We start from the raw sequence: 27,402 nt of genomic DNA on the forward strand, positions 1-27,402 counted from the left end.
AAATTAATTCTCCCGAAGAATAAAATCAACTGTTGATTTCGCATGCTTAATACACCTAACTAAGACTAAGGAACACTCGCAGAATACAATACATTTCTGGTCAATTTAATTCTGCACAGAATTAATCTTCAGAAGTTTAAACTTGTATCAATCAAATCAACCAATGACTCTTATTTACAAATTAGTGAATTACTAAAAATAACGTTCCCAAAACATTCCAGACTTCAAATCACGCTCGAAGTATCCATTTTCCAAAAGTCCAAATTCTGAAGCCAACGCGTGGGATTAGAAGACAAAGAACACGGATCGTCGATCTAGCTGAAGTTTAACACTTTCGCTACAATGGACGAGATATCTCGTCACCATGATGTCGAAGAAGCGATGCTATGAACGATGTATTTCGTCACCATGATGTCGCACGTACCATTCAGATATTAAATTCGTTTCATCATTAATACCAAAAAACATTATTTGTGATTTATTCTTTATTAAAAGTGTAGAATCTATTTATACTTTAAAGTTACCAAATTGTAACGAAGTTTTCTTTTATTCTCAACATTATATGTATGTGAAACTAATTCAATAAATACTTTCAGTAGCGTACAGAAACAAAATTAACTCGATTCATTCATCGTGCATACATCAATGATGACGAGATATCTCATCTATAATATCGTTTCTTCGACATCCAGGAACCGAGATATCTCGTCTATTCTAGTGAAAGAGTTAACGAGAGCGAAGTCGTGGGTGCGGGAAATCTACGCTCCGCCGCGCCGCGCCGTGTTGTTGGCTGCTCAAAACGGCTTATCGACGGCGCATTCGGTGTAAATTTAACGAGCGGTTGAGCCGCATTTTACTCGGTACGTGCGTGCGCGCGCGCGCGGCCGATCGCGCGCAGAGTAAACCGCGGTAAGCTGAGGGATGATGGTCCAGGCGAGCTGGGATCAACCTGCGCACCCTGTGGATCTATCTACCAGGCACAATTAGCCGCGCGCACAATACCACTGTCGTTACACGCACACGGTACGACGTGCAATCGTGCCAGCACGAACATTAGGCGAATCGCGCGCGTGTATCGCGATGCTCCTATTATCAAGGGAACCGATTTTCTCGGTCATCTGCGCTCCCCCTGTTTCCGTCTGCGGTCTTGCATCCTCCACACTCCCGTTTCCCTGAGTCCATTCAGTCAGCACTACGGATTAGACTGTTAACCAGTTAACTGCGTTTGACGACTATACACGTCATCTTAGAGCTCGAAACGTCGAATTTTTTATTTTTTCAGGTAACGATGTAATTTTTCTTTGCTTTGCTTTGATTTTTCATTAAAGTATACTCTAAGTGCCATTCGCCCTGCGTTTGACGAGTACACACTCCATTTTCTGATTTTATTGCGCAACTTGAGAGATTTTTTAAACTAAATTCCACAGTTAACAGATCAAAACTAAAATTACGCTTCATGATAGCGTTGACGTTTTTTTTTAATCTTAATCCTTTTAAGGAATCCTTGAACATCTTGTCCTATATTTATAATTATAATTGATGTAACTATATTTATTATTAACACGTTGATTGCCACGGCGGTCATTGATGATCGGAGCGTTCGAATTATTTGAAAACAATTATAATTTCTTAGGTAATTAATGTCGAATGAAAGTGTTTAATAGCGTAAATAAGTAGATAACAGTGTAACGTAAGCATTGCAATGCCAAATAATAAGCGGCTGTTTCTTTTATCTTTGCTACAAGAGAATAAGGAATACATAAAGCTCTGAAGCTTTTCGTGGCAGTCAACGTGTTAATAATTTATTAGGGAAAGAAATAAGTTATGTGAAAAACACAAAGAAAGAACCCTTGGATTTCTCAAATTCAATTGAAATTTTTCAACAGGAATCTGACACTATATTGTAGTTCAATGGGTTAATCCCTAAACTGTCAAATTTTCTTGGTAAAGTATTAAACGAGAAATTCAAATTGAATATTCGTTTGGTCCTCGTTTGCTTGTGAATATAAAATTATTGCAATTTGAGAATTGGAATAAAAGCTTTTTGCTTTACGGAAAATATGAACTGTACTACTGAGTTTTGAAAAATTAATACACTTTAATATTGTTTCCCGTGAATTCGTCGTACCCGTGTATGTTACAAGCTCCAGATATGTAAGAGGTTAATTCTTTAAATAAATTATTTATAGCTGAATACATTGTAAACATGTAACTATAAAACATTAAGTTTTGTTTTCAAAGATGGACGATCAAGCTCTTATTTGCTATTAAGCATTCAAATATTAAAGTCCATAATAGAAGTTTATTTTGTCATAAAGTTTCGCAGTATAGTTTATCAATAGCGAGTAAGAGAAAAGTGCTGGCCGAATAAATTGAATTCCCGAATCCATCAACTATATATCCTTTAGAGAGCATTCTCATATCGTATCATATCATGTAATGCAATGTCGTATTTAGACACATAAATCAAACATAAGATAGTAAAACTGCCAACAGATTATTCAGGCTGAGAAATCGTAGTCGTTTTCATCTTAAATCACCGCTTGAAGTCTCGAAGCGTTGTCCTTTTGCATTTCTATCTAGTGTATCCATTATTCATGAGTAAAACTTCTATCCAAATCAATGCGTCCTGTACAAATAGGAATCATCTAAACGTTCATAGTTTTCGCAGTAGTTTCATTCCACAATTGGAATGAAAATCGTAAGATCGAAAGTCGGTTATACAATGCATACGCAGTCGCTTTCACTGACGTGTTTATCACGCATTATTGACTCAACGTTGCAATGGTTGCGTTGATCATTGTTACAACCGTCACATGTAAATCGTGTACTGATTTTACGATTGTTTACTGTTGATTGTTCAAGAACTTCTCTTTGCAATGCAGACATTGTACATGCATTGGAACACATTTCTGTTATGTAAATATTGTATTTGGTACTCGTTCTGCAGTTTCATATTCAGTTATTTTGTTTTCAAGTTTTACGTTATATTGCGCATTAAAATTTGTACGACTGTTGATAATAATTTCAAATTAAATAGAAGTTCTTTATTATTTTCATACATATTTATAAATACACCTATCGATATACATAAAATATCTTGACCAACTATCATTAAAGTTTCATTTTTTATTTGTAAAACAAGTTCCATTATAGAATATCGAATATGTATACGTGTAATCGTGAAACTCGCATATGATCATCAAACATATCCATACATATAACAAACATCTATATGAAATAAGTGAATAAGTTTACGTCGAAGTAGAAAGTGTCTAGATCCGCGCTGAATATAAATTTCCTTTTGCATTTCAAAACGAAGCTCGAGAAAATCATTTTCCGAACAGAAATTGAAACGCGACGTGATTGACTCGGAGCGTATCGATTACGGCGAAAGTTTTCAGTCCAGCGGTTCCCAAGCTGCCGACGAAGATAAACGTTCGATATAAATATAATGTTTTTAATAACAGTTATCGCAGATATATTTTAAAATATTAATTCTAATTCAGAAGCAAGGTAAACTTTACACCCTTCAACTTCTCCTGAAACATAAAGAAATGTATCTCATCGAAAAATCTTCGTATCCATCATCTTTTTTATAACTTACAAGTTCTAAGTTTGAAATATCAACGAATAACGTTATTAAAGGCAACATTGTATCTTTTCTCCATTAAATAGGCTACCATGAGTTGGCCGAACCCCTAAATTAAATTAAACCTGTCTCATAGACGATAAATTCTTCAGTTTTCACACTCCACATAAATTTCTATTTACAAAAATCCCCTTACCTCCAAAAACGTTATGAAAAGAACAGATAAATCAAGCGAAACGCTTTCAATTTAGCGTCTTACGCGTACACACACATGAATAATAACCCGAAGAAAATTGGTTACCTTCGTTCCGTGAATTCTATCGAAGATGTAGGTCAAGTCCCACTATCTCCCTGCATTTGAGCTTTAACCTCTCAGTCTTTAATTTCTGGGAACACGTTTATCTTCATTGAGAAATTACAGACCGCGATTCTGTTTCAACTAATACAAGGCCGACACCCGCGCATTCTTACGGTGTTGTGTGCGCCCTAGCGTCGAGTTAATTAGTTTTTCCTTTGACGTTGCGGTCACGTGCTTTTTACTTCAGGAAAATAGCCGTTCACTTACGTTTTTAGTAGAAGCCAAGATATATTGATTTTTCAAAGGCAAAAGGACACACAACGTGTTATTCTGCTTGGGATCCGCTGTTCCACCGGGAACCACACGAACGACCAGGTTTTCCACGATGTTACGCGAAGCACATCCTTTGCATGCGTAAACAGCCAGCAGACGTATCCTCCAGAGTTTTTCGGTGTGTCGTCTCTTCGTTCTGTTCATGACTGACACTAGATTTACGGAACGAGTCAGTTTTACTTATACTGAATTTTATAAATATTATTTGTTCAAATGCTTAGATTGAGTTTAGAGTTAATAGAACAAATTGTACAATAAATGTCCGTAAATCTAGTGTTAATCCCTTGCCTTATGACTTTCTTTACAACCAAGTTTGTCGGTACTTACTTACACGGACCACCTTTGTTTCTTAATTGAAGGTTTTGCTAATCATTCATTTGGGTTGAACTTTACTTCGAAGTACCATTTTTTTTGCAATTACTTCGAAAATGAAAAGAAAGCGACGGTTTCTTCAGTAAAGGAACTTATTCAAAGTGATGACATATATATGTATATATCTGAACCGTCTTCTGAACCGTTGAATTTTTAAACCTTAAACTTCAGTCTTTATTTATCAAATATATATATATATCTGAACCGTCTTCTGAACCGTTGAATTTTTAAACTTTAAACTTCAGTCTTTATTTATCAAATACCAACCAAATATATAAAACAAATTTTCAGCCATTATTTGAGTTAGGTTTGGGTTAATATTTATTTAATACTATAACACATTACTAATATTTTATTGTTATTACTATAATCCTTAATATTTTATTTCTTAAAAACAAAGGTAGTCCGTGCGCAATGAACAATATTAACCTGTATTAAATTAATCTAGGAATCTTCATCCTTAGCTCCACTCATCATTATACGGCAAGGGATTAATCCTTTTAATCGCGAACCACCCACATATAGTTCAGCGAGAAAAGTATTTGAACGACATGCATTCGAAAACAATGGTTACGAATTTTATATTTCTGACAAGAAATATATTCATTTCAACGGTTCATCTCAGCTCATTTTGCCGCAGACGTAGAGATCAAGTATAACGAACTAGATCATTAGGACACACATCAATAAGTAAGCCATGGGATCAGAGTAACTTATATCATTATCATAACATAATATCATATTACGTAACACGTTAGAAGGTCACATAACGTGCACTGATTCGAGTTGACGAACATGCGCAAAAGTGTCAATCTTATCAAGTGCAGAAGACATCATTCCTAACTAATCAACTTCACATATCATCATCGTTAGATTGCGGATGTACAATATACATATTTAAGCTCTTATTTTCCGTATCAAAATTTCTAAGAGATTAAAGCCAAAGTGTAAAGATTCGCCACAATATTAAATTATATTTTATACATTAATCACCAGGCACATCCACGATCTTACCGCGAGCGTCGTCGATTTACGAATCAGCCAGGAACGTAAATCGATCAGCGAGATTTCCTTTCGGAGTTAACTTTAAAAAGTTCCTCTTAAGGTGACTCCATCCTCCATCGATCGCATTCCAATTATCGGTCGATCCCTTTACAACCCTCGACCGCGAGACTCCCGGAGCTCAGATGAACGAGGATCCGGAGGCTTCACATTAAAACACCTCGTCGAGGCACCGCGACGTCGACGAATAAGCCTGAAAGAAATTTCGTAGTTAATTACATACACTGGTCCACACAAAAGTATTAAAATCGATATACTTCAATGAAATTTCAATGAAAAGTATACATGTTATTTTCACATTTATTCCGATTATCATACATACGGAAATTCCAAAACATCTACTATCTTATGAGCACAACATTTTCATCACAAACATATCGATTTTAAATATTTTTATGGACTACTGTACTCATGTGCTTAAACGAGAGACTAAGATGGCGCTACGCCAATATGCAGTCCACGGCGGAGTCCGCAGTTTAAAACAAGCAACCGATTCCGAGCTTCGCTGGGTGTCGTACTGGTCGTCGAAATATCGCCGAACAATGATATTAATAATTAGTCAATATCGATGTTCCTCATTGTCGCGCGCGTCCGCGGACGCAAAAGTAAACCCCGTCGCGGTGTCTCGACCAAACGGCCATCTTTATCGCACGGTTTTTCATATCATCGGTGTCGTTTTCCATTTTTAAGCGTTTATATCATCGGGTAAAGGGGAGCGACGAATCGCTCGGCCGCGTTGATGGACGTGGCCGCAGCGAGACAGATTTCATAAGGCTTCACGATCATAACGTAAATCTAGCGGCGCTGATCGCACCGCGGTTAGCGCTTAAGCGAATTTAAAAGAAGTATATTATTAAGGCCTAAACGATAGATAAATGGACAATTTGTTAGCGGTGCATAAGTACACGGTATTTTCGTTGTTAAGTAAACGCTTGTCAGAATTATACTCGCGAGGCGATGCTATTACATGTAGATATCTAACGTATGATAAATATATCAGTTATACTTCAATCGCCTTCGAGCGCGTCTTCGTGCGTCGGCGGCCGACAAAATGGCGGACATACCGGACTTCGTTAGGTTACTTATTTAAAACTTGAAATTCGAAGATTTTATTGTTTGAATATTTATTTTTCTATAATTAACTTGATGGTTGTAATGAATTTTGTTTGAGTTATTTGATGGCGGTAGATCAGGAAAATATGTTGATTGTGTTATTGAATTTGTGAAGGACTGTAACGAAAGTATTTTCCGATGCAGGCGAGGTATGCTGCAATGATTGTGGAAAGAAGAAATAATTTGCTACATCAATGATTTGTGCAATTAAACAATCCGAGCATCGTGAAAATTTCGATTGAATCTGTTTATCCTTCCACTTATTACCTCTGAAATTGAGGCACAGGCATCTCTGATTACAAAGTGTTAATTTTGTTGAGCTGTGTAATTACGTTTACGATTCCCACGGAAACGCGACACCAGTTGTTTTACGGATTTAATTTCCGCCCGTCCTATAGAAACTTTAGCGCATGCCTTCAAAATTAATTTACGCCGCGAGTTGCATTATGAAAATGTATGACCTCGAATTAATTTCTCGTTCACCTTGGCCGAGGAAAAATCTGGCAACAATGATTACGCGGATTTTCTTATCAACTTAATTAACGCCGGACAAAAATAGCACAAAATTCTGAATTAGTCGTCGTTTCTGTATTCATCCTGCAATATTTAAAATGCAGATTATAAACACCCTTAACGTACCCAATTATCAGAAATTCCTCAAATTCCAGCAATGAAATATTCTCTTTAGATTCTAATTTCCATAAATTCATTCACGAATATTTATATCGGCATCAATATTTACAGTCTAGTGATAACTATCCCAGAAAGAACTTTACTAGAGATTAACAATTAAGTAAATATCGAATAACTAAATAATATGTTTTAAAAGAAGAAGATTAGCGCAACCTTTTCATATTTTTTCTGCGCGATGACGCAGTCGCGATGGCGGTCTATTAACACGTTGAATCCCATTTAAATACCGCCCAAATTCAATTACTGTAATTCCCTGATTGAAACGATGATTATGTGAAAACATTCCTATATTGTAAATAACGCTGCCTAATGCAGTGGCATTCAACAAGACAAACCTGCGATAATAACAATGCGATTGAATTAAATAACTTCATATCGTAGTTTTTTCATTGCGCATATTCTGCACCTTAAAATCACGCGGCATTCAACGTGTTAAAATGACGAGTCGCGTCGTCCGCGAAGACGTCCTCAAAGGCTCCCACTTGGTGGCTGTACGTGAACAAATAAGCGAGAACAAACGAACAGAAAGAGAATAAGGATACACCGATGCGAGAGTCGTCATGCTCCGGTGTTGTCTAAGCTTCTTCACGGGCGAGGAACAGAAGAAAAGCCCGTGGTGCCGGCGAAATCGTTTCGCACGAACGAGTGAGAAATCAGGGCAAGAACGAAACCGGGCTGGGTGAACGATGATGGCGTATAATGGGACGAAGATACCTGCGGCTCTAACTCTAAATACTTATACTTGTTACGCTATCCGTAAGTTTATATTGTATCTCTATCGTGACAGAATTTACGAGTATTGTACGTGATATTATATTTATACGGGCTGTTACACACTGTCTCCAATCTTCCATTTCTCCGTGCGACGCCGGGCGAACGAGAGAGAACGAGAGGAGGCGCAGGCGAGTACAAAAACGTAAAAACACGAGGAAGCGAGTGGTTAACGGGGACGAGAGGACGAATCTGGCGCCGGACGAATCAGAATATGCTAAAGCGCAATTGTAGAGACTCTTAAAATAACCATTGCTGCTGAAACGAATTGAAGATGAAAGAATAACGAAAACCTTCGAAAGAACCACACTCTGAGTGAGTACCTCTTATCAAGCAGAAGAGGACAAAAAGATCAATTTCAATAGAAATCGCGTCGACAGAAAACCAGCCCAGGCGTCCCTGATTACAACCCAGAAGGGACGTTCATTCTTTGCCAACAGGACGTTACAAGATTATCGTTTTCCAATAAATTGGAAAAGTCCTTCGACCACGGTATCCCGTAAAACAAACTCTGGACTCTTGATTAACAACCGCTTTAACCCAGACCAGCGAAATTAAGGAATGGAGAAAAGAAAGATGTTGACCAGTCGGGCAGCTGGCTCGTATGGACAGCGTCCGAACAGGGTGGGAACGTTCAATGACAAAAACAAGTACAATGAAGGAAAAAGTGGACAAGGTTGACAGCGGCGAGGAGAAAGCAGAAGAAAGAAAGTCTTAATTCGAATCAACAGCTGCGATGGTGGTCCAAGGTGGAGAAGGAATGTCAAGGGAACTGGGCGACTGAAAAACAACGAGTATCTCTTCCATTTTCTAGCTACCTTCAGCGGTAATTTGTAACGGAAAGTCCGTCCTCCGCTATTCCCCTCGAGTCCCTGGTCAGCGCTCTGTTCTCCGTTTCATCGGAGCTTTTCTTAACCTTTAAGTCGACGAAAAGAGACTGATTTGTGTACGGGGCAAAGCATTGTGCGTGCGTGGCCACGGGAACACGAAAGACGCGTTTCCGTGATTCGATGATTTCGATGATTTCCGTGATGCGGACGAAACGAACGGTCGATGGGATTTCTCTTTCGGTCCCGTGGCCACGCGTATCCAAAGACTGTATACAATATTTTTTCGTACGCCTGCGCCATCGTTCGCGCGAAACGCGCGTTCTCCGTTTCGTTTTCCTCGAACTGTTACTAGGCTTGTTTTTTAATAAACTTGTTTTTTTGTTTGTTAGAACGGCAGCGGGCCTGGGGGCGAATCCGTACGAGACAACGGGTAAGTAATTACGACGTGCAACATGTACTTTCGGTACAGTAATATTTTACTATAATATTGATATGTGATATTATATTATTATGATAATATTATAATATGAATAATAATATTATAATGATGGAATCATAGAAGTAATAGTATTATAATGTTATTATAACATTACATATGTGTAGGTAGATTTGTTTACTGTTATTTATTTGGAAACCTTTAAAGGAAATCACAACACAGATGTTTTCCTCTTGCGGAAAAAAAGTACTTTCGAGGGATGGAAATAATAATTTGAAAACCAATATTCTATTGTACTCATTATATTTCACAATATCCAGTAATTTAATTTACAAAATATTTGCATTTCAACTCAGAAGCTGTTGTTCAGAGACCGTCAAATCGCTTTATCGTGAAAATTTCGCGCAAGTTCTCGTCTTTTACAGAAAATGTTTGTCGAATTTTTTCAGAAATTTCAACAAATTTGTTGGAAAATGTAAAATATTTCGCGTGTTACTGTCGACATACCAGATGTCGCTTTGAATTTCGCTTTGCTGAAATTAAATGCATTTGGGTTTTTAGTGACACTTGATATTGTGTTGGAATTTAAACGAATTCTAATGCAACGAATTTTACACGGGTTTTCCAATGAAACGTAACTGCGACGCTATTCCCAACGACGTTTTGGAGTGCCCACCTCAAACTGAATAACTCTTTCGCTTTAACATTGAGCCGTGGCAAAAGTTAAATGAAAATTTCGAAGTTGACACACGTTACAGCCACATTTTGACTAATTGCACGTGAACGCTCTCTTTATACGCTTCCCGTGTTTCATTTCCGACCTGTCCAACTTTCTCGTGGCTTCAATTATTTCATGAGAACTTTTGAACGTTATTTTCAAAAACGGCTGCAGTAATTGAAACACGTAAGAAACGTAACTACAATTTCATTGAGACCACGACAGCACGAAACACAAAGAAGTCATGTCAAATATTTCTTTTGAGACACGAGCTTAACACATTCACGTCGGAACATGTTCCTATATGTATAATCATAAATCGTAATAATAAAAATATTTTAAAAAATAACATTGGACTGCATGCTTTCATTACGTGTCTAGTTTTTTTAACTTCAACTGCTAACTGTGGGTAAACGTTACTAAACAATATTATAAACAATTTACTTTCCAACGTTGATTTATTTTATTGCTATAAATCAGCTGTGTACCACTGATAATACATTCCAATGTGAACATGTTAAAATTTGTTTCCGTGAAGAGGTTATTTGAATAGGCAAAACAACGGAACCTTTCTTGCATTTTGTTTCAACAGAGATTTGAGAGAGAAAATTGGTGAATAGTACCAGGTAAATTCGAGGCTAACACGCAACTCACCGAAGTCCATTTTTCATCAAGCCAATAAAATATGACGCGGTAAATTTCTATTAGCGTGCTCGGAGGAGGTGAACAATCACGTCATCGAGCGATGTCTGACAGGAACCGAAGGAGGATTGGCCGCATGAATGACGGCTCCGCGCCTGTTCTTCAATAGAGTGGAACCATCCACCCACGCGACCTGTCTTTTCAACCCTCTTTCTGCCTTCGCTCGCGCTGAAATTTCAACGATAAATCAAGCCGTTACGTTGACGTCTGGGACCGGCGTCTAGTCGACCACAAAAACAATGCGCTTTATTTAATCTTCAAAAAGGGCAATGTTCCGTCGCGTTTCATACACGTCGACAGACGGTATTTTAGCACTACAATAAATTATGAAATGCGCTTTTGTACTGCTAAATTGTTTTCAATTGACAATTAGTCGTGTTTTCTAGTTCAAATCGTAAATCATTACAAATTGGATTATAATATTAATTTAGATTCTAATATTACGGACAGTAACATTATAAATTTAGAATTTTATTATTACATGCGACATCTTCACTTTTTAGAAGCTACTTTTTACGTGAAAGAATAAAGAATATTCTTCAAACTTTTTTTATTAACGAATAAAATCCAAGTAGAAAATCAAACAGTCATTCCTCTTCAGTATAACAAAATTACTCCAGTTTCCCTGGATTTAAAAATTACAAAAGATTCGCAGTGTTTGAATATCTCGAGAGCTCGAAACTTTTAATGAATCAGAAGGTGACGTGTACCATTTCGATAATATAAAACAAAGTATTAAAAATAGCAACAATAATCTAATCAAACCTCCAATCTACTCACAACGCTCAATTCCTAATCCAGTAATTCCACTAAACACGAAATTGTCGATATCAAATAGAAATATCCATTTCCCATGAAAACCGTTCTAATCAGAGTAATTCACGCAAAAACCAAAATCCCCGATAAGCGGCGCAGTCAGCGAAAAAGGTCACCGTTGGAAAGGTTTTTTAATCTGTGAAAAGTTCAAGCCAACCCCTAATCGATAGTCCCATACATCCAAGCGATGTTCTCGAATCCCCTGTCTTCTCCGCAAAAACAAGAGAATCCGGTCGCTAGTGGATCATTTCTAAGATCCACGAACTCGTGGACCCGAAGCGACCAATAAAGGAGCGATGGTTCCGTAACGCTGGAACAATTTCTTCGACGTAACTGATCATTAGACTCGATCGTGTCCTTCCATTCGAAGGCCGGAGCTCATCAAGCTGAAAGCCACCGGTCATTTCTATAATTCCACTGTCGTAAAAGGTGATCATTTCTTTGTACAGCGTTTAATCGATCGCACTACGCGTCCATGGAATCGCTGAAACGGTTTCGCCATATCAATTCCTTCTGCCTCGAAAAGCTCGTCTTTGGAAAACGGAATTAGTTGTACTAGGCTGTTTCGTAGACCTGTTGCAGCACGTTTCGAATGAGGCTATAAAAAACGTGGAATGAATCTACAGAGCGATAAAAAGGGTTTAGAATTTTAACCGTGGATAGTACTTGCTAAGTGGAAGAAAAAGGAATAAAAAAAAAGTACGAATAAAGAGTGAAAGAAAGAACCTGTTAGACGTTCTATTTCAATACAGTTTAAATATTCGTATATTTTTTCTTGATATTCAGTAGAATATTTTCGATATCTGTGTATAGCTGTAGAGTTGGAGGTATTAATGAAGAAAAGGAATATTATTTTTTAATGATTTTGAGCATTAGAAAGTGGGTTCGTTAGAGTTACGTAAGATAATGCGTGAAATATTATTAGTAGAGAAATAATCAAGGTAGAATAATTTATTGAATCGCTATAGAAATGCTCGTTAGTTTATAGTATTTATGTCTTTCAGCTGTAGGCGACATCTTAAAGTAGAAATAAGATGGATACCGAGATTCCGTTGACCACTTAACCATAAATCAGAGTTTAGAGAGACTTAAAACAAGTTCCATCGTCATGTAATCTTAAACTGAATCCACCGAGGTCCCGGTTACTCGTCGGGTATAGATGAAAATGTGATATTTACGAGAGGTTAACGTGTCGGTGTGCTTTATTAATTATTAATCACTATATGCTCGATACAACTACCAAAGTCCTTCGGATTTGACAAGTTAGTGAATAATAATAATAGTATTCTCCACAGTAACACGCCAGCATCAATTTCCAATGATTCCTTAAATACACTTCTAAGAATTAATTAATTAGAATTTATTAATTAATTTCTATGCTAGTTACTAAAAACTCAAAAAGCATTATCTTTGCTAAACTTATAAAAATTATTATGTTAGCAACGAAAATATTCAAAATTATTCAAATTCCAGTATAACAATATGTTTACATTAATTTTTTATATTCAAAGCACGAATCAATGTAAAATTGTTCGAACAACGTGGATCTGGAATAACTCAAATATTCGCGAGATCATAATAAATTATCTACAAGAAAATCTGAAAATGAGTACTTAAATACCTGATTACTAGCATAAGGATTAAGGTCTGATTCAGTTATAGAATACCATCTTACATGCACATTGAATAAAGAAAAAGGAACAAAGATCATTAGTTTTAGAGAGAAAAATCATCCCATTTGTGATAATATTTTACTGACACCATTATAATTCGCAGCTACCACACGTAGCCGCAAAATGCGGACTCGCGTTACGAGGCTCACGTAACACGGTTCTTCGGGTAAACAAATAATTAAAAAAATTGGAGGGACGATAATGCAACGAGGCAATTCCGTGTGATGGATTGCATTACGTCATACCGAGCGAACTTTTGCTTATCCGACATTAATTCGCAGATCGGCGCGCCAACTAGCTGCAATTAAACACGTACTCGAAAGGAATTAGATCACCGTTCGTAGGAAGCGATAAATCTTGGAACGCGAAACCATCGTAATGCATTCTTTCTTGCATGTACGTAATTGCTAGGTCGCCGCTAAATATATTCCTTTAAAATCAATTTTTTGTTCATAAATATCACAAAAGAAAATTAAGAAATTCTTATTTTTACTGTATGTATAGGTACTTTTATTTATATATTATACTTGATAAATATTTAGAAATATTAAAGGGAAATTACTAAACTTATTTTTTAGAAATATTACTGGTGGTAATTACTGATGAATTTAACGAGGTTATGAATTCTGTACCGTTTTATTCACTTTTATTACATTTCATTGGTCTTAGAGAAAAGCTCTGAGAATTTGTAAAGTAGGATGCACGTACAGAATTGAATATTCTGCCTGTTACTGTTTCCACTTCTTGTAAATGCTTTAAATTTCACTATTGCATAAACGGAAACTTGTACGAAAAGATTTTATTCTATACTTTACTACTAGTGTTTCATACAGCGTAGGGTTTTACATCCTTGGGTAATTTCAGTCTATCAGTTCCATAAAGCTGTTGCTTCCTGGAGCACGTCCATATAAATTTTCCATTTATATTACGTGCAATTTGAACTACAATAAACTGTCTTGCCAAGTCCATGCGTTCGAATGATACACAATTTCCAGGCGAGTTAATGTGGCTGCCATTTGAATTTATTCTTTGGTAAAGAAAAGAGTTATGAAATAAATTGCGAATAATTGAATAAATTGTGAATAGAATTAAAAAATACAGTAATAAAATTCACGTGAAATAATTTGGGAGGTATTACAAAATAATAGTGCAGACATTGAAAATTAATTTGTTCATTAATAAACAATATCCCTTTCGAAATAATCAATGCTATAGAAATACTTTAATTAATAATATACAAATTATATAAATAATTCGATTTAAAATGAAAGACAGAAAAGAACAAAAATTTTTAGGTTTCCATGTCGATATCTTTTGGTTACTTTTGCAACCTTCTTTTTTAGGATCATATATTGTAATCTCAAAAAGTAATTCGGAATTATTTAGCTTACAGGAATTAGACATGATAGGACAAGATTTCGAATTAGGGTTACACAAAACTTCTGGTCGACTAAGTAGCACGACAAGATCTTGAATCCCGAAGTTTCTCATTTCACTCGAAAGTTCGATTGCTTTCAATTTAATATCGATTCAGGCTTTAACCTAACTCGGGAAAGATTCGTAGTGATTAGATGCCCTTTGACACGCGAACGTAGTAAGTACGTCAAAGTACCTATAAATTCACCGAGCCACCGATGATCACGTGCTTCGAAATTCTACAAGATTAATTATGAGATTACTTCTATTACATAACTATCGATCAAAAATTCTGTGGACTCATTCTCGTCTTTAATACTCATCTAACCAGACACGCGAATGCTTCGACAATGAATAAAAAGAAGTTACATATCCTAAGTAAATTGTTTCGAAGATCTGTTTTATCACACTATGAATAATAATAAATAGAATATTACTTCCAGTTAATAATAATTACTCAAAAAATACAATGCAAAGTGTCACTAAAGATACAACGGTTTTTAAGCAACTGTTCCACAATTGTGAACATCGAATTGAAACGATATCTACATTCTGACGTTTAAACAATTAAATCAGAAAAAGGGTTACTCGAAATTCCTTATGTATTTCGATCGTAAAAATTCCTTATTTTAAACAATATCTTTGTACACAGATACTAAAATAGTTACTTTACCTCATAGCAAAACGTAACATAAGACTTAATACAATTTTGAAATTGATTTACAATCGTTGTATTATTAAAAAGATTTGTATTTAATTGTTCCGACATGTATTTTCCAGACATCCTGGAGACAATCCTTTCTACAGCAACATAGACAGCATGCCGGACATACGGCCGCGACGAAAGTCGGTGCCATTGGTCTCCGAGCTGGTACGTAAACAATTTTCCATTAACCTCTTTGGAAAACTCACAACTGTGCCTATAGATATATTACAGAGGTGCGCATACCTGCACGTGTGCGCATCGGCCGTGCGACCCCGTCCATATTCGTGGAAATGAACAAGCGTAGCGACGGTGTTGTTCCCCTGGTTGATCGTCGTCGTCGTCCTCCTCCACGTTTTACTGTCGTCGTCGACGTCGTCGTTGTCGTTGTCATTGTCGTTGTCGTCGTCTTGGTCGTGGTCGTCACCGGATATATTCCGTCACGTGCTTTCTTTTCCGTTCCCAACGTAAAGGAATGTTAATTAACCATGCAACGCAAGTTGAATAACACGGAAACATTCTTCTTCTTACCATCGAATGACATTGATTACTTTGGATTCGATTTATTTTGATTCATTCATTCTATCCCTTCATCATCATACCAAATGAACGACTTTGATTCCTTGCAGCACTATTCATTTTTCTTTTTCAATTTTGTTAGTCTACGTTTGCGAAGAAAAAACACTTTCGTTGAATTGATTAATATTCGGTCGACTAATGATCTTTTTGTATTTAGAAAATTACGATTAGAAATTTTAACTTTTTCAGTTCAATACTTCAATTACAAGATTATCATAAGAAGTTAGTTACAAAATTATGGTACTTAAGTTACAAAATTTCATTTAGAAAGAGGTTCAAGGTGTGACGCAAGAGAATAGATGGTTTCGAATGGATCTATGATACGCATTTATGATAAGCAAAGGTTCCTATGTGCAATATTAAAATTTAGCCATTTTTCCAAGTATCTCCGGAAATTATTAATATGGCTTTAAATTTTCTGGCACTTGTAGAAATTTAAGAGCTCATTACAATTCAGTTTCAAAGCTCAGCGTGCCACTGTATTGATCGAGAACGAAGGCATTACGTGTCGAGGAAATCATTTCGTAAATTGCTACTCGCGATACTTTGAGATAACATTTCACGGAGAAAGTAAGGGATCCTCGGTGTGTTCCTTGATTTCCATACCTACCTGAATTAACCAAACCTTCGGTGTATTTCAAATGATGACTGGTATAATTTCGAATCCATACCATGGATTACAAGTCGTAAATTACAACAGCGTATCGTTTCAAATGTTCAAGTATCCATTCATATGTGTTCTAGTAAAAATCCACAAAAAGCTTTCTTCGCATCAACACTAAATGTACTGGCACTGTATATATTCCCTATTCCTATCGTAACAGTTAAATAATTGATTATTAAATAAACGTGAATAATTTAAACGATAAATTTTTGTAATAAATTAAAAAAATTGAAAACTGATGAATTGGGCAATACTGATATAAAGCTGAACGGACGAAAGAAAATACAGACTTTTTAACCAATTTTTAAAACCCAGCATTCAATCGGATGTGATACGTTTATTGTTAAATAAATGATTCCAAACTTTTGGTGTTACCTGTAGCATAAAGTATCTACACCTATTCGACATTTCTATAAATATATCTAGAACTTTTTGATATGTATCTCTATGAAAGGATCGACACCTATTTGAAACTATACGAGATTGTCAATTTTCACTAAAATATCAAAACATGTTTGACTTAACTAAAGTACACTGCGGATGCAGCAAAAGATGTAGAAGATTTCATGAAAATGTCTAAAAATGTCTATATATCAGAGTAATAAAAATTTGTATCCACAAATTTAATTCACTCTATCATAACTTTCAATAATAATCAACATTTACTACTTACAGTTTCGATCACTAAATATAATCAATAATATCGATATCCTTAGAAACTAATTTCACATCCTGTTACCAATACACTTATAATTCAAATTTAAATGTTAATCCACGTTCAGCCCTTCGTTAATTCATGGACTGGGAGATTCGTAAGTTGTTATTACAGTGGAATCAAAGATCTTAAACTTTCGGCAATAAAGTTTCTCCATTAAGTACTCGGTTACCACCGTTCTCGGCAAACCGTAACCTTGAGAAAGTAAAACCAAAATCTGCGTCACATCTTTGCCCTTTTACGTCAAACTGTTCTCCTGGCCCGAAGTAGAACTTGATGTTGATTCACGTCCAATTAGTTCTGCTATCTCGCGTCATCCATGCAGGAATATTTCGCTTTTGCTGAGAAAATGAATTCGAAGCTGACCGACCGCTATGCAGCCCCCGCAGACAACAAAGACATGATTCTTAGTAACCAGTTTCCAGCATAGACAATCGGCACGCTTTTAATTGGGAACCATTTCAGGTTCACTTTTAAACGACGCCTCTTTTTTCACCCATTTCATTTTTCCCACCTTATAATTGAATGCTCAAATTACCGTTCAGCAGGCGTCGCTCGAAAATAGTTGGCCATTCGTCAACACTTCTGCTCACGTCGCGAGACCATGCATTCGGAAAAATAACATACGTTGCTTATTGCGAACAATTTATTTAATTTATTTGCTTTCTCAGGTATGATCGATCCAGATACTTTGTCATTCATATTTAATTGGAAAGAAAAATTCTGCACATACTTTGTATCTATGTTTGCTATAAAATATAATAATTGATAATGATCGTCAACTTCCTGAACTTATAAAGCCAAGAAACGCGAAAAGAAGTTATGTTTCAACAGAAGAAACTTAACAAAATCTGCAGACAGATTTATAAGTAAATAGAGATTACTGGTCATAATCTTGTAATTACTTTACAATTTTATGATTACTTTACTAACTTGAAACATTACACAAAAGTTCAAACACTTATTCCTCTTTCCTTAATTGGAAATCCTAGTTTCCTCGTCAAACAAGTAATTCCAAATTCAAAATGGCTACGAAAATGGATCAATGCCACCCCCGTATATCGACGTTAACGACGCTGATAGATTTAGCACGACATAAAAAGACGTCACCAGCAGCGAACGCGTTAAAATCGAACCGCTGGACTAAGTTATTCATTGCATCACACCTATCTCCAACTAACTTAACCATATTAATTTTACGGTTATGCAGTTTATCGCGGGTAAGGGAACGATCGAACCACCCAATCGTGAACTGTGATATAACAACGCCCATAATGCCCGATATCAAAATGAAGACTAGATTATGAACTCCGTGATTCCATGGGGACGCGGACAGAATCGACGACCACGACCGATATCGATCAGAGCTTCATGTGTTCTAGTACTACTTCTTGGCCGTCCCATCGAAGTGTGTTGTTCCCACTGGTCCCATCCGACTGTGCAATTCTATTTGTACCTCTGTCGCAGAAAGGAGGAACAGTGTGTTATTTCATGCAAATCCTTCCTTTAGGTTACGGTTACATTTCACTCGTATTTGGACGAATGGTCGTACTGACGAATAAACATCTGAAGATCGCTACGTATACAGGAAGAGGTGGTGATGTGATTAAATTTGTAAATAACTTACATGGTTTGCAGGAAATACTTTTTCTTCGACACAATATGAAGCTTTTAAGTTTCAAGCTGTATTTATTATATTCTTTATTACCATAACTAATGTATTATGTAATGTAAATTCATAAATATAAAAATCTAATAGATACTATTAAAGACAGCATTAGTTAGTAGATGTCTTTATTAAAATATGGAAAATCACGAGGGAACCACATAACCACCTTTTCCTTTATATTTTTAGGAATTTTTATAGACATTTGATTGCTTTAATGTAATGCAGTCAAAAGTTAGACTCCTCAAAGCTTCAAGGCTTAATCTTAAAGGCTGAGTTTTGAAGACCTAGACTTCTATAAAGCTCTAATCTTCAAAACTTCAAGACTCATCCTTAAAGACTGAGTCTTCGAAGTTTCAGGAGTTAACCTTAAAGCTTTAGAAGCTCGACCTAAGCCTTAAGATTAAACACTTCAGATTTTACAACTGAAAACTTCAGCATTAATATTAAAGACTTCAGCTTTTACAGCTCAAAGCTTGATCTCTTAAAGGTTAAGACACAGCTACAGCTTTCGAAGCTCAGAATTCATTTTTACAACACTACTTTGACGTATTGAATTCGTCGGAACACAAGTTTGTCGGAATATGAACCCAATGTAATCGCAACCTTAGCCGTTGACTTCATGTCTCCCGGATCAGCTTTGCTCCCCCACAGGCTGTCTCTCCTTTTGTCTCCGTTGTCGTGTCTCTTCGCGCAACGTGTGTCCACCGTCCGTGGAAGGTAACAACGAATTCTTTTGAGCCGCGTCTCGAACCATCCGTAGTCCCATCTTCGTGCTCGATCCCCGCAAGACGACGACGAACACGCGAGGCTGTTCTCTCACGAAATCGATACATCTGTTGCGCCAGAAGGTGATCGCGTGAAACGAAACAGTGGAAAATATGATAGAAATTGGCGAATTTTGGTTTTTGAATCGGGAATCGGAAATTCTTTTATTGCGTAATTATGGAGGTTTTTGAGGACATTCGCCTGAGAAATGATGGAAATGTTTTAAAAAATATAATATAATCAATAAAGTAGCTGAATGAGAACACTTTAATAGATAACTGTTTATAATTGTATTTATATTGTTATAGAAAGTAATATATGGGCAAAAGATGTAAAATAAATAATAGAATTGGGATAAATATTTTGTGTCTTTAGCGAAGAATATTAAAGGAAAAATATAATTAAAGTAATAGATTGACGAAGTCAATGCAACGTTAATTCTAATACACTATGGAAAATTAGTAATATTTTCAAATATCTACGTTAGGAGATCATGTGACTTTTTTCTATGATAAATATAGTAATGTAAAACGTTCTTTTCTTCATTACTTCATTCATTCATTTTAACAGATAGGAGATATCAATTTATAAGCGATCACTATTAGGAAACTATTATAGTATGTGATAATTTAAAATACATTATATATATCATATATAAATATATATCAATATTCTTTAAACATTTTCTGCATCCATTATGTATTTATTTTGCACACTTCGAGATTTGATATCAACAAATATATTTTCAGAGTACTTATAACTTATTTAACTCCAACACCAGGTTTATTTCCTCCGCTCGATGATTTATTATGTAGTAAAATAATCATTTCAGGAATCATGTGGGGTGAAACTAAAAATTTCTTTATAATACGATACAATCTATGCAAACGAAATGTTATACTTTTAAAGTAATAATAGCTATAATAACCTAATGTAATTATAACAGTAATTACAATTTGCTTTATCGTTATATTTCACCCTTCATTACCCAATAATTTCCGTATCAGATCAGTTCTTATAATTGATTATTCTTTACTATTTTTCACGTTTATCAAACATTCCCATCATTTCTCAGATATTCATTACTCCAAACATTGCCTTTCACATTCTTCAAAAGAAAACAGCCTCAAAAACGAGTTTCCTACAAAATGAACGCAAGCTTAAACAAGGGCACAACGAAGAATGTAAACTTGCAATGGTATTTGCACGAAAAAAAATTCATAATCTAAAAAGAGAATTTCCCAGTAAAAGGGAGTTAACGCGAAATAGGATTGAACGAAGAGAAAAATAGCTCGAGATAGAATGGCTGTCCTCGTCGTGCAACCTGTTTGCGTGTACCGTGTTTCGGTGTTGCGTTTGTTTATCGGCAACCCAGAAAACTTCTTCTGGAGCGGCGTTGAAGTCGATTCGACGATAAATTCCTTTGTTACACGCATTCGATCCGAAAGCCCTGAATAAATAGTTACCAGCGACTCGCTGCGCTAGTTCGTTGCGCCGAGATTAAAAGCTCGCTGGTGGTCTGTTTACGATTTTCTTATCTCAACTCCGTGTTTCTGGCGCCCCGAGTTTTTAAGATGCAGTGGTAAAGATACGAGGCAGTTAATCGCAAAATTGCGATCCAACTGGGGTAAAGGTTGATGTAAAACGGGGAGGCAGTTCCGGGCCGAACATTAACCGCAGTAATTTTCCGCGAATCGTCTGTCAACGATCCGCTCTGTTTGTTTACTCCGTTTACTGCAGCTTTTAAAGAATGTGCTCGTTCAACGTTACGAATATCAACGACCGAAGGCTCGCGGGTCGCGGATTTTTCATTCGTCCGGCGGACCAGAAGTAGGCCGCGCGATTCAATTCGGATCGACAACGTAACTCGTTTTTGTTCACTTTGAATCTGATCTCTCTTTGATCTTCTTATCGCTTGATAAACGAACGTTACTGAATAGCCGCGAACCGAAATTGTTCCCGGTTTCCTGAACTGTCGAGTGAGGATGAATCAAGTAAAAAGAATGTCTGGGTTTCATGGAAGTTGGAGAATTAGTAATAGGACATGTGTAAAAGTACAATAGCAACTCGAAGTATTTCAAAAGACAATTAAGAACGTAAATTTGTGAACTGTTAGGTATTGAAATAATCATAATATTCAAAATCTATGATGATGATACATTATTGTTTCAATCGTTTTCCATATAACTGGGACATTGTCAATATAATTAACGAATACTTGTATTTTAAGACAATTCTTGTCAACCATTTCTAGAAATGTCACATGCAAAATACAATGCATACATTCTACACGCAATCTGTCCTTAACCCATTTGTGTCATTAACGTACATATACGCTCAATTTTCCTAGTCACTATCACCCTTTTCATACTTGCTTATGATGCAAATTGGTTAAAATCCGTTATTAAACGATAACATACAAGCTAAGATATTTATGAAAATTCTCTTATAAATTTTGCTAAAGCTTCAAGTGACGCGGTGTTATAATCACTGTTTAAAAATAAGGTTACCAACATATTCGGTAATGTTCTCAGAAAGGCTTACGCCATGGGTCTATCTAATCTCGATCGCCTCACTCGATAGCAATGGATCGCCACGCGTTTTTACTGACCAATAAATCCGCCTGGTAAAAGCGGCGGCATGAGTCAGATTACAATCGGCATTGCGGCGTTCACAACGACTTCGCAATTGTGTATACACGCGGCCGTTGAAAGTCGAACGTTCATAAAACGCTCGCGCCGCAGCGGACGTTTTACGCTTTCGATTTCATCGCCGGTAAATTACGCGGGCTTTAACGTGCATACATATATGAAAATATTTGCGTTCTCATCCCACGGTTGAATCACTGCACGCCCGGCTCGCCGGTCGTCACGCGGATCACGCGAATTTCCCCAGGAATCATTACGCGACGGACCTCCGCAGAAATGGCAACTATGGATGTTGCGTGAAGCTCCGCAGCCTGACAATCGAAATTCATTTGTTGAAAAGCGACCCAACCCCAATTCCAATCTCCCCCTACGCTCCACGGCCCCTTTACAACCCTTACAATCCCGACGGGTCGATCGAAAATGTTGGGGACGCCGGAATTTGAAATTCGAATTTTATGCCGACTAAGTCCCATCTCCGAAAGCCATCGCCATGGGCGCAGTTTGTTTGACGGAGTCGATATTTGGAATAAAGTTCATCGATCGTTCTCTCTTTAGGCACAAATGCAGTTTGCAGGGCAGATTTTAGAGGACGCCCGCAGATGACTTACATGATTTTTTCATATGTATTCTGGGACGGTTTCGATCTGCATTGCAGAGACAGAGTTTCAAAAAATTCCGAACTGGACAATATTGCCAAACGGATTTTATTCAAAGGAAATTTGTTTGTTTGGCAGTGTTCGCATTGTTGTTGTTGTTGTTGTTGTTGTCGTTGGGGAAATATAGGATACATGCAATTTCGAATATTTTTCAGATTGTATTTTGAACGTGAGAGAGGGTAGGATATTGGAGAATACTGCTAAAAGGTTTGGAAATTTAGAAGAACTTAATTATAGTGGAAGGAAACAGTGATTATAGTAAATGAAAATTATTCATTTAGCAGCATAATGAATTTGATAGATCTAAATATTGATTTATATATTTTCCAATAAGAGGTTTAAGATCTTTTAATCTGTAAAATGATATCGAAGTTTCAAGCGACGATAAAGCTCTTAGTGTCGAAGCTTTTGAATGTAAGCTGTGTGCTCCTGGAAAAACTATCTCAATATGCCTGTATCAATGAGTATTACATTGATACTGATACACTCGTGAGTATCTTTCGAATCACTGGTGCAGTTAGCTGCAATATTAGTAAATGTTTCGAATAAATTTTCCATGCAAAAGTGTCACGTGCAGGAACTGTATTCCGGAGTACAATTTGAGTTGAAAGTAATGAAAGTACATCATCAGCTGGGAATTATCCAAATTTAGATAAAATTGTAGTTTAATTCTAATAAATCATAATTAAACATTAAGATAATTTTTTTCTAAATTATTTCAATTAATAATAAACGCTTTCCATATTTCGAATTTATTTATTAAGCTTCGAACATTAGTATACAAAAATTTAGAATTGACAAAATATTTGGCAAATCAAATTTGAGAAACAGTTTCTTTTATAATGTAATTTCTATGACAACGGTGGTCTAAAAACTAGTTTTACTCCTCGTCCTATAATTTAATTTCTCAATTTCACTTACTAAAGCTGTTACTAACAATTTACTAGAAAAATAAAAAAACTTTTTCTATGTCTAAATTTACTCTGAACCCTACAAGTTGATAACAAGAAAAATAATGTCCCATTTAAACTGAAGGGAATTAGACGACATTTATATTTTTCAAGCTATACTTGAAATCTTAGCCACGAGTCTGGCACGACATTACAAGGCAAGAGGTTAATCGCGCCAAAAATTATGAACGAAATATTTCACGAGACGCACGACATGACGTGTAATAGCAATTACTTGCGTGCTCGAGACGATTGCCGTGTTTCAATAAGCGGACCGCTTGCGTCACACGCGCCCTTGTGGCGTCGAAGCTCGTGTGCCTGTGTAAAAACTAAAATCAAGCTCGTATGTGCACCGCGATTACATCAGCTTTCACAAAAAGAACTACCTGCAGGAACGTTATTTACAAATTGCAACCTCTAGGCTGTTTTCGAAAAACATCAGTTGAGAAACTCGAAATTAGTTCACATAAACTACACAATGAACATTCCGCTCGAAAAGGTATTGTTACTCAAAGCACGGGACGATGGAAATTTCATACGATAAAAGTTTTCGCGTTTCGTGGTTTCATCATACAGGGAAAAATGAAAAGTGATATGAAAATAACATTTTGCTTGTCTTCCCGTTTCTCGAGATTTCTGGATTTAAATTCTATGAAATTGAATTCGGGAAGAATCATGTGAAATGAGATTAAAAACACAGTTTGTTGGAAAATATATATATCATATTTAGTTTCCGAATTATTATTATATTCAAATCATGCATTTAGGTTGATTTAGGATAATGTAGATCATTTAGGGTGAAACGTATGATTTTAGCAGGGAAAACATGTAAGAGGATTAAAGGTCCATTTAAAGTTTTACAGTTTAAATCAGCAAAGTACATCCGAGAAAACTTATTCTTGTATTCGATTTTACGAACCATGCAACTTCGTGATCAGGACCCTTCTGCTTCAAGGACGGCAATTAATATTCATCGTTCTACTTTTGAACCTTACGAAATGTAAAAAGAGAAGGCAGAACGACGACTAAATTTTCCAGTAACCTCGAGCGAAATGGGTAATTTTCTTAAAATGGAGCAAGCTACTTCCACATTCGTCCAAAAGACGGAAAGTGGAAGAAACTAGCAACACGAGAGCTACAGGCTACCGTTTTGTTATTTATAATTAGGTTGCATATGTCTCTCTTTTTAAAAAGTATTTTGAACCGTCTCAGAAGAAGTCATTATGTAAAAAAGAATTATAAGGACCCTCTAATGTAGTTTAAACCTTTCAGGTTTAAATTACTTTAAAACATGTAAGTGTTTTATTTGGTTTTATTATATATTACCACAGGGAGAAAAGAACGTATTCCATTATTCATTTTCGATTCGTAATTATCCAATTAAAAAAAACTACTTTCCTATAACCCTCTATTACCAGTGACATGCCAAGAAATATATTTTCATCCCTTAATTTCCCCTCTTGTTTTCATGCTTCCCAAAAATTATCAAAATAACAAAATACGTATAGAATATTTTTCTAAAAGCTACTTGCAACATAACATAACAATATAAGACAGCATCATAATGAAACCAAGAAGAACTACCTTTTCCAAACAGCTCTACCGCAAAATGCCTCCATTCTTGATCTCATTCTACCGAGTTGTTCATAAACTCACAATGGGTTTAGCGGCGTGAAACAAAGTCCCCGTCGTGAGTATGGATCGATTTTCGCTCGACCCGTCTCTGGTGTATGTTTTGTGTAAGGTCTAGTGCAACCGATACGGCCGGACTACCCTGAAATTACGTACGTTTCCCCTTGACGAGAGATTGGAGGAGGATGAAATAATTTCCACGGAGGAAGCGTGGATGGCCACGGAATATTCACGAGGTCCGTTCACCGTCACGCGAGTAGCCACGGCAGCCCGCGAGCACAACTACCCTCCTACCCTCGCCGCCAACCACCATCCCATTCAACCGTCCTTCCCTGAATCTGTCGGTTCTCAACCCTTTTAGAGATCGACCCATGTTTGTCACCCCTGTATGTTCGATGTCGACAATTTTTCTTCTTGGTTGTGTTGTACACCGTGACCTTGGCCCTTGACAATCCCGCGTCCGTGCAGTATATTGTTCGGCCGAATGGTACCGGAAACGAGGGTCCAGTCGGCACGCAGGAAAACCGCGTGAAACTTACTGGAACTCCAACGTGGCGACAACATTGCTTTTATTTCTCTGGTTGTTCTGTTCGTTGTTGAACTGATAAATTGAAGACTATTTTAATGAACGTAAAAGGTCAACGGAACATTAATTACGAACCTGGAGTTCCGGTAACTTTCGATTTTCACGTTTACTGACAAGGAATAATCTTCATTGGCAGGGTAAAAGGTTCCATTGTATGAATAATAAGTTGACACATAAATAAATATGATTGTCGATTGGAACGTTTCATCAAACAACTGTGAGATAATACTTTTTAAGTAATGCAAAGTTGATATTATAAAAGGAGATTTGAAAAATTTTACGAGTATTTGTAGAATATTCTAATGGAACGCTGATGTGTAAGAAGATTGTTCTGCGTCGGTTTCGAATCGTTCCCGATTTACGTTCTGTGCCTGTCGTGCCTCTAATCTCTTAATGCATCTGTTTATATCCGTTCGACATGCAAAACATCCGAAAAGAAAAGTATAACAAGAAAACTGAAAGAACTAAACAAAAAACAATAGAAAAGAAATTGTCGAAAGACAGATGCAAGCGATACACGTTACTAACCGGCAACTAATGCCATTTTTCTTTGTTTGTTCTCTGTGGCGCCCGTTGTTGTATCCACCTGAACACCTGAAAAATACAAAACCACTCACCGAAAAAAACCTCTCAAAAAATCTCAAAAATTCTACCTCCAGGTCTTGAAGGTACTAATTAAATGCCTCCTTAACGAAGTTAAATAAAAAGCTTGTCTTTTTTTCTCTGCGTATGTATAACGTAGCCGCATGCTTCGCTTCGGAACAATTGTTACCGCATCCTTTCGTTTCTCTTTGTGGACATTCGTTTCGCACCCAACTCAATTATACTGTTTTTCTGTTCTTCGTTTTTCTTTCGCTTTCTCGTTCAACCCTTTCGTTCTCACTTCTGTAATTTCGTTTAACCGGGATCTGTCCCGTTTCGCAACGCCTGGAATTACGTTCCCTTGTGCGCGGACGGATCACGGTTCGCGGGAGCAACGCCATTTTGCTACTATCCCTTCTCCCGCGATA

The 27,402-nt window shown here is 36.6% G+C and overlaps 1 protein-coding gene across 10 annotated transcripts in view; it reads left to right on the plus strand.

The window, feature by feature from the left end:
• Positions 1–27,402, plus strand: part of unc-13 — a 261,538-nt gene that overhangs the window by 162,894 nt on the left and 71,242 nt on the right. For all 10 annotated transcript variants that reach the window (XM_076371394.1, XM_076371403.1, XM_076371395.1 and 7 more), the window contains 2 exons: positions 9,454–9,494; positions 15,606–15,696. In XM_076371394.1, the coding sequence (XP_076227509.1) occupies positions 9,454–9,494; positions 15,606–15,696 (132 nt within the window). The remainder of the gene's footprint in view (positions 1–9,453; positions 9,495–15,605; positions 15,697–27,402) is intronic.

This window comes from Nomia melanderi, chromosome 10 (genome assembly GCF_051020985.1).
Source record: "Nomia melanderi isolate GNS246 chromosome 10, iyNomMela1, whole genome shotgun sequence".
Taxonomy (NCBI): Eukaryota; Metazoa; Arthropoda; class Insecta; order Hymenoptera; family Halictidae; genus Nomia; species Nomia melanderi.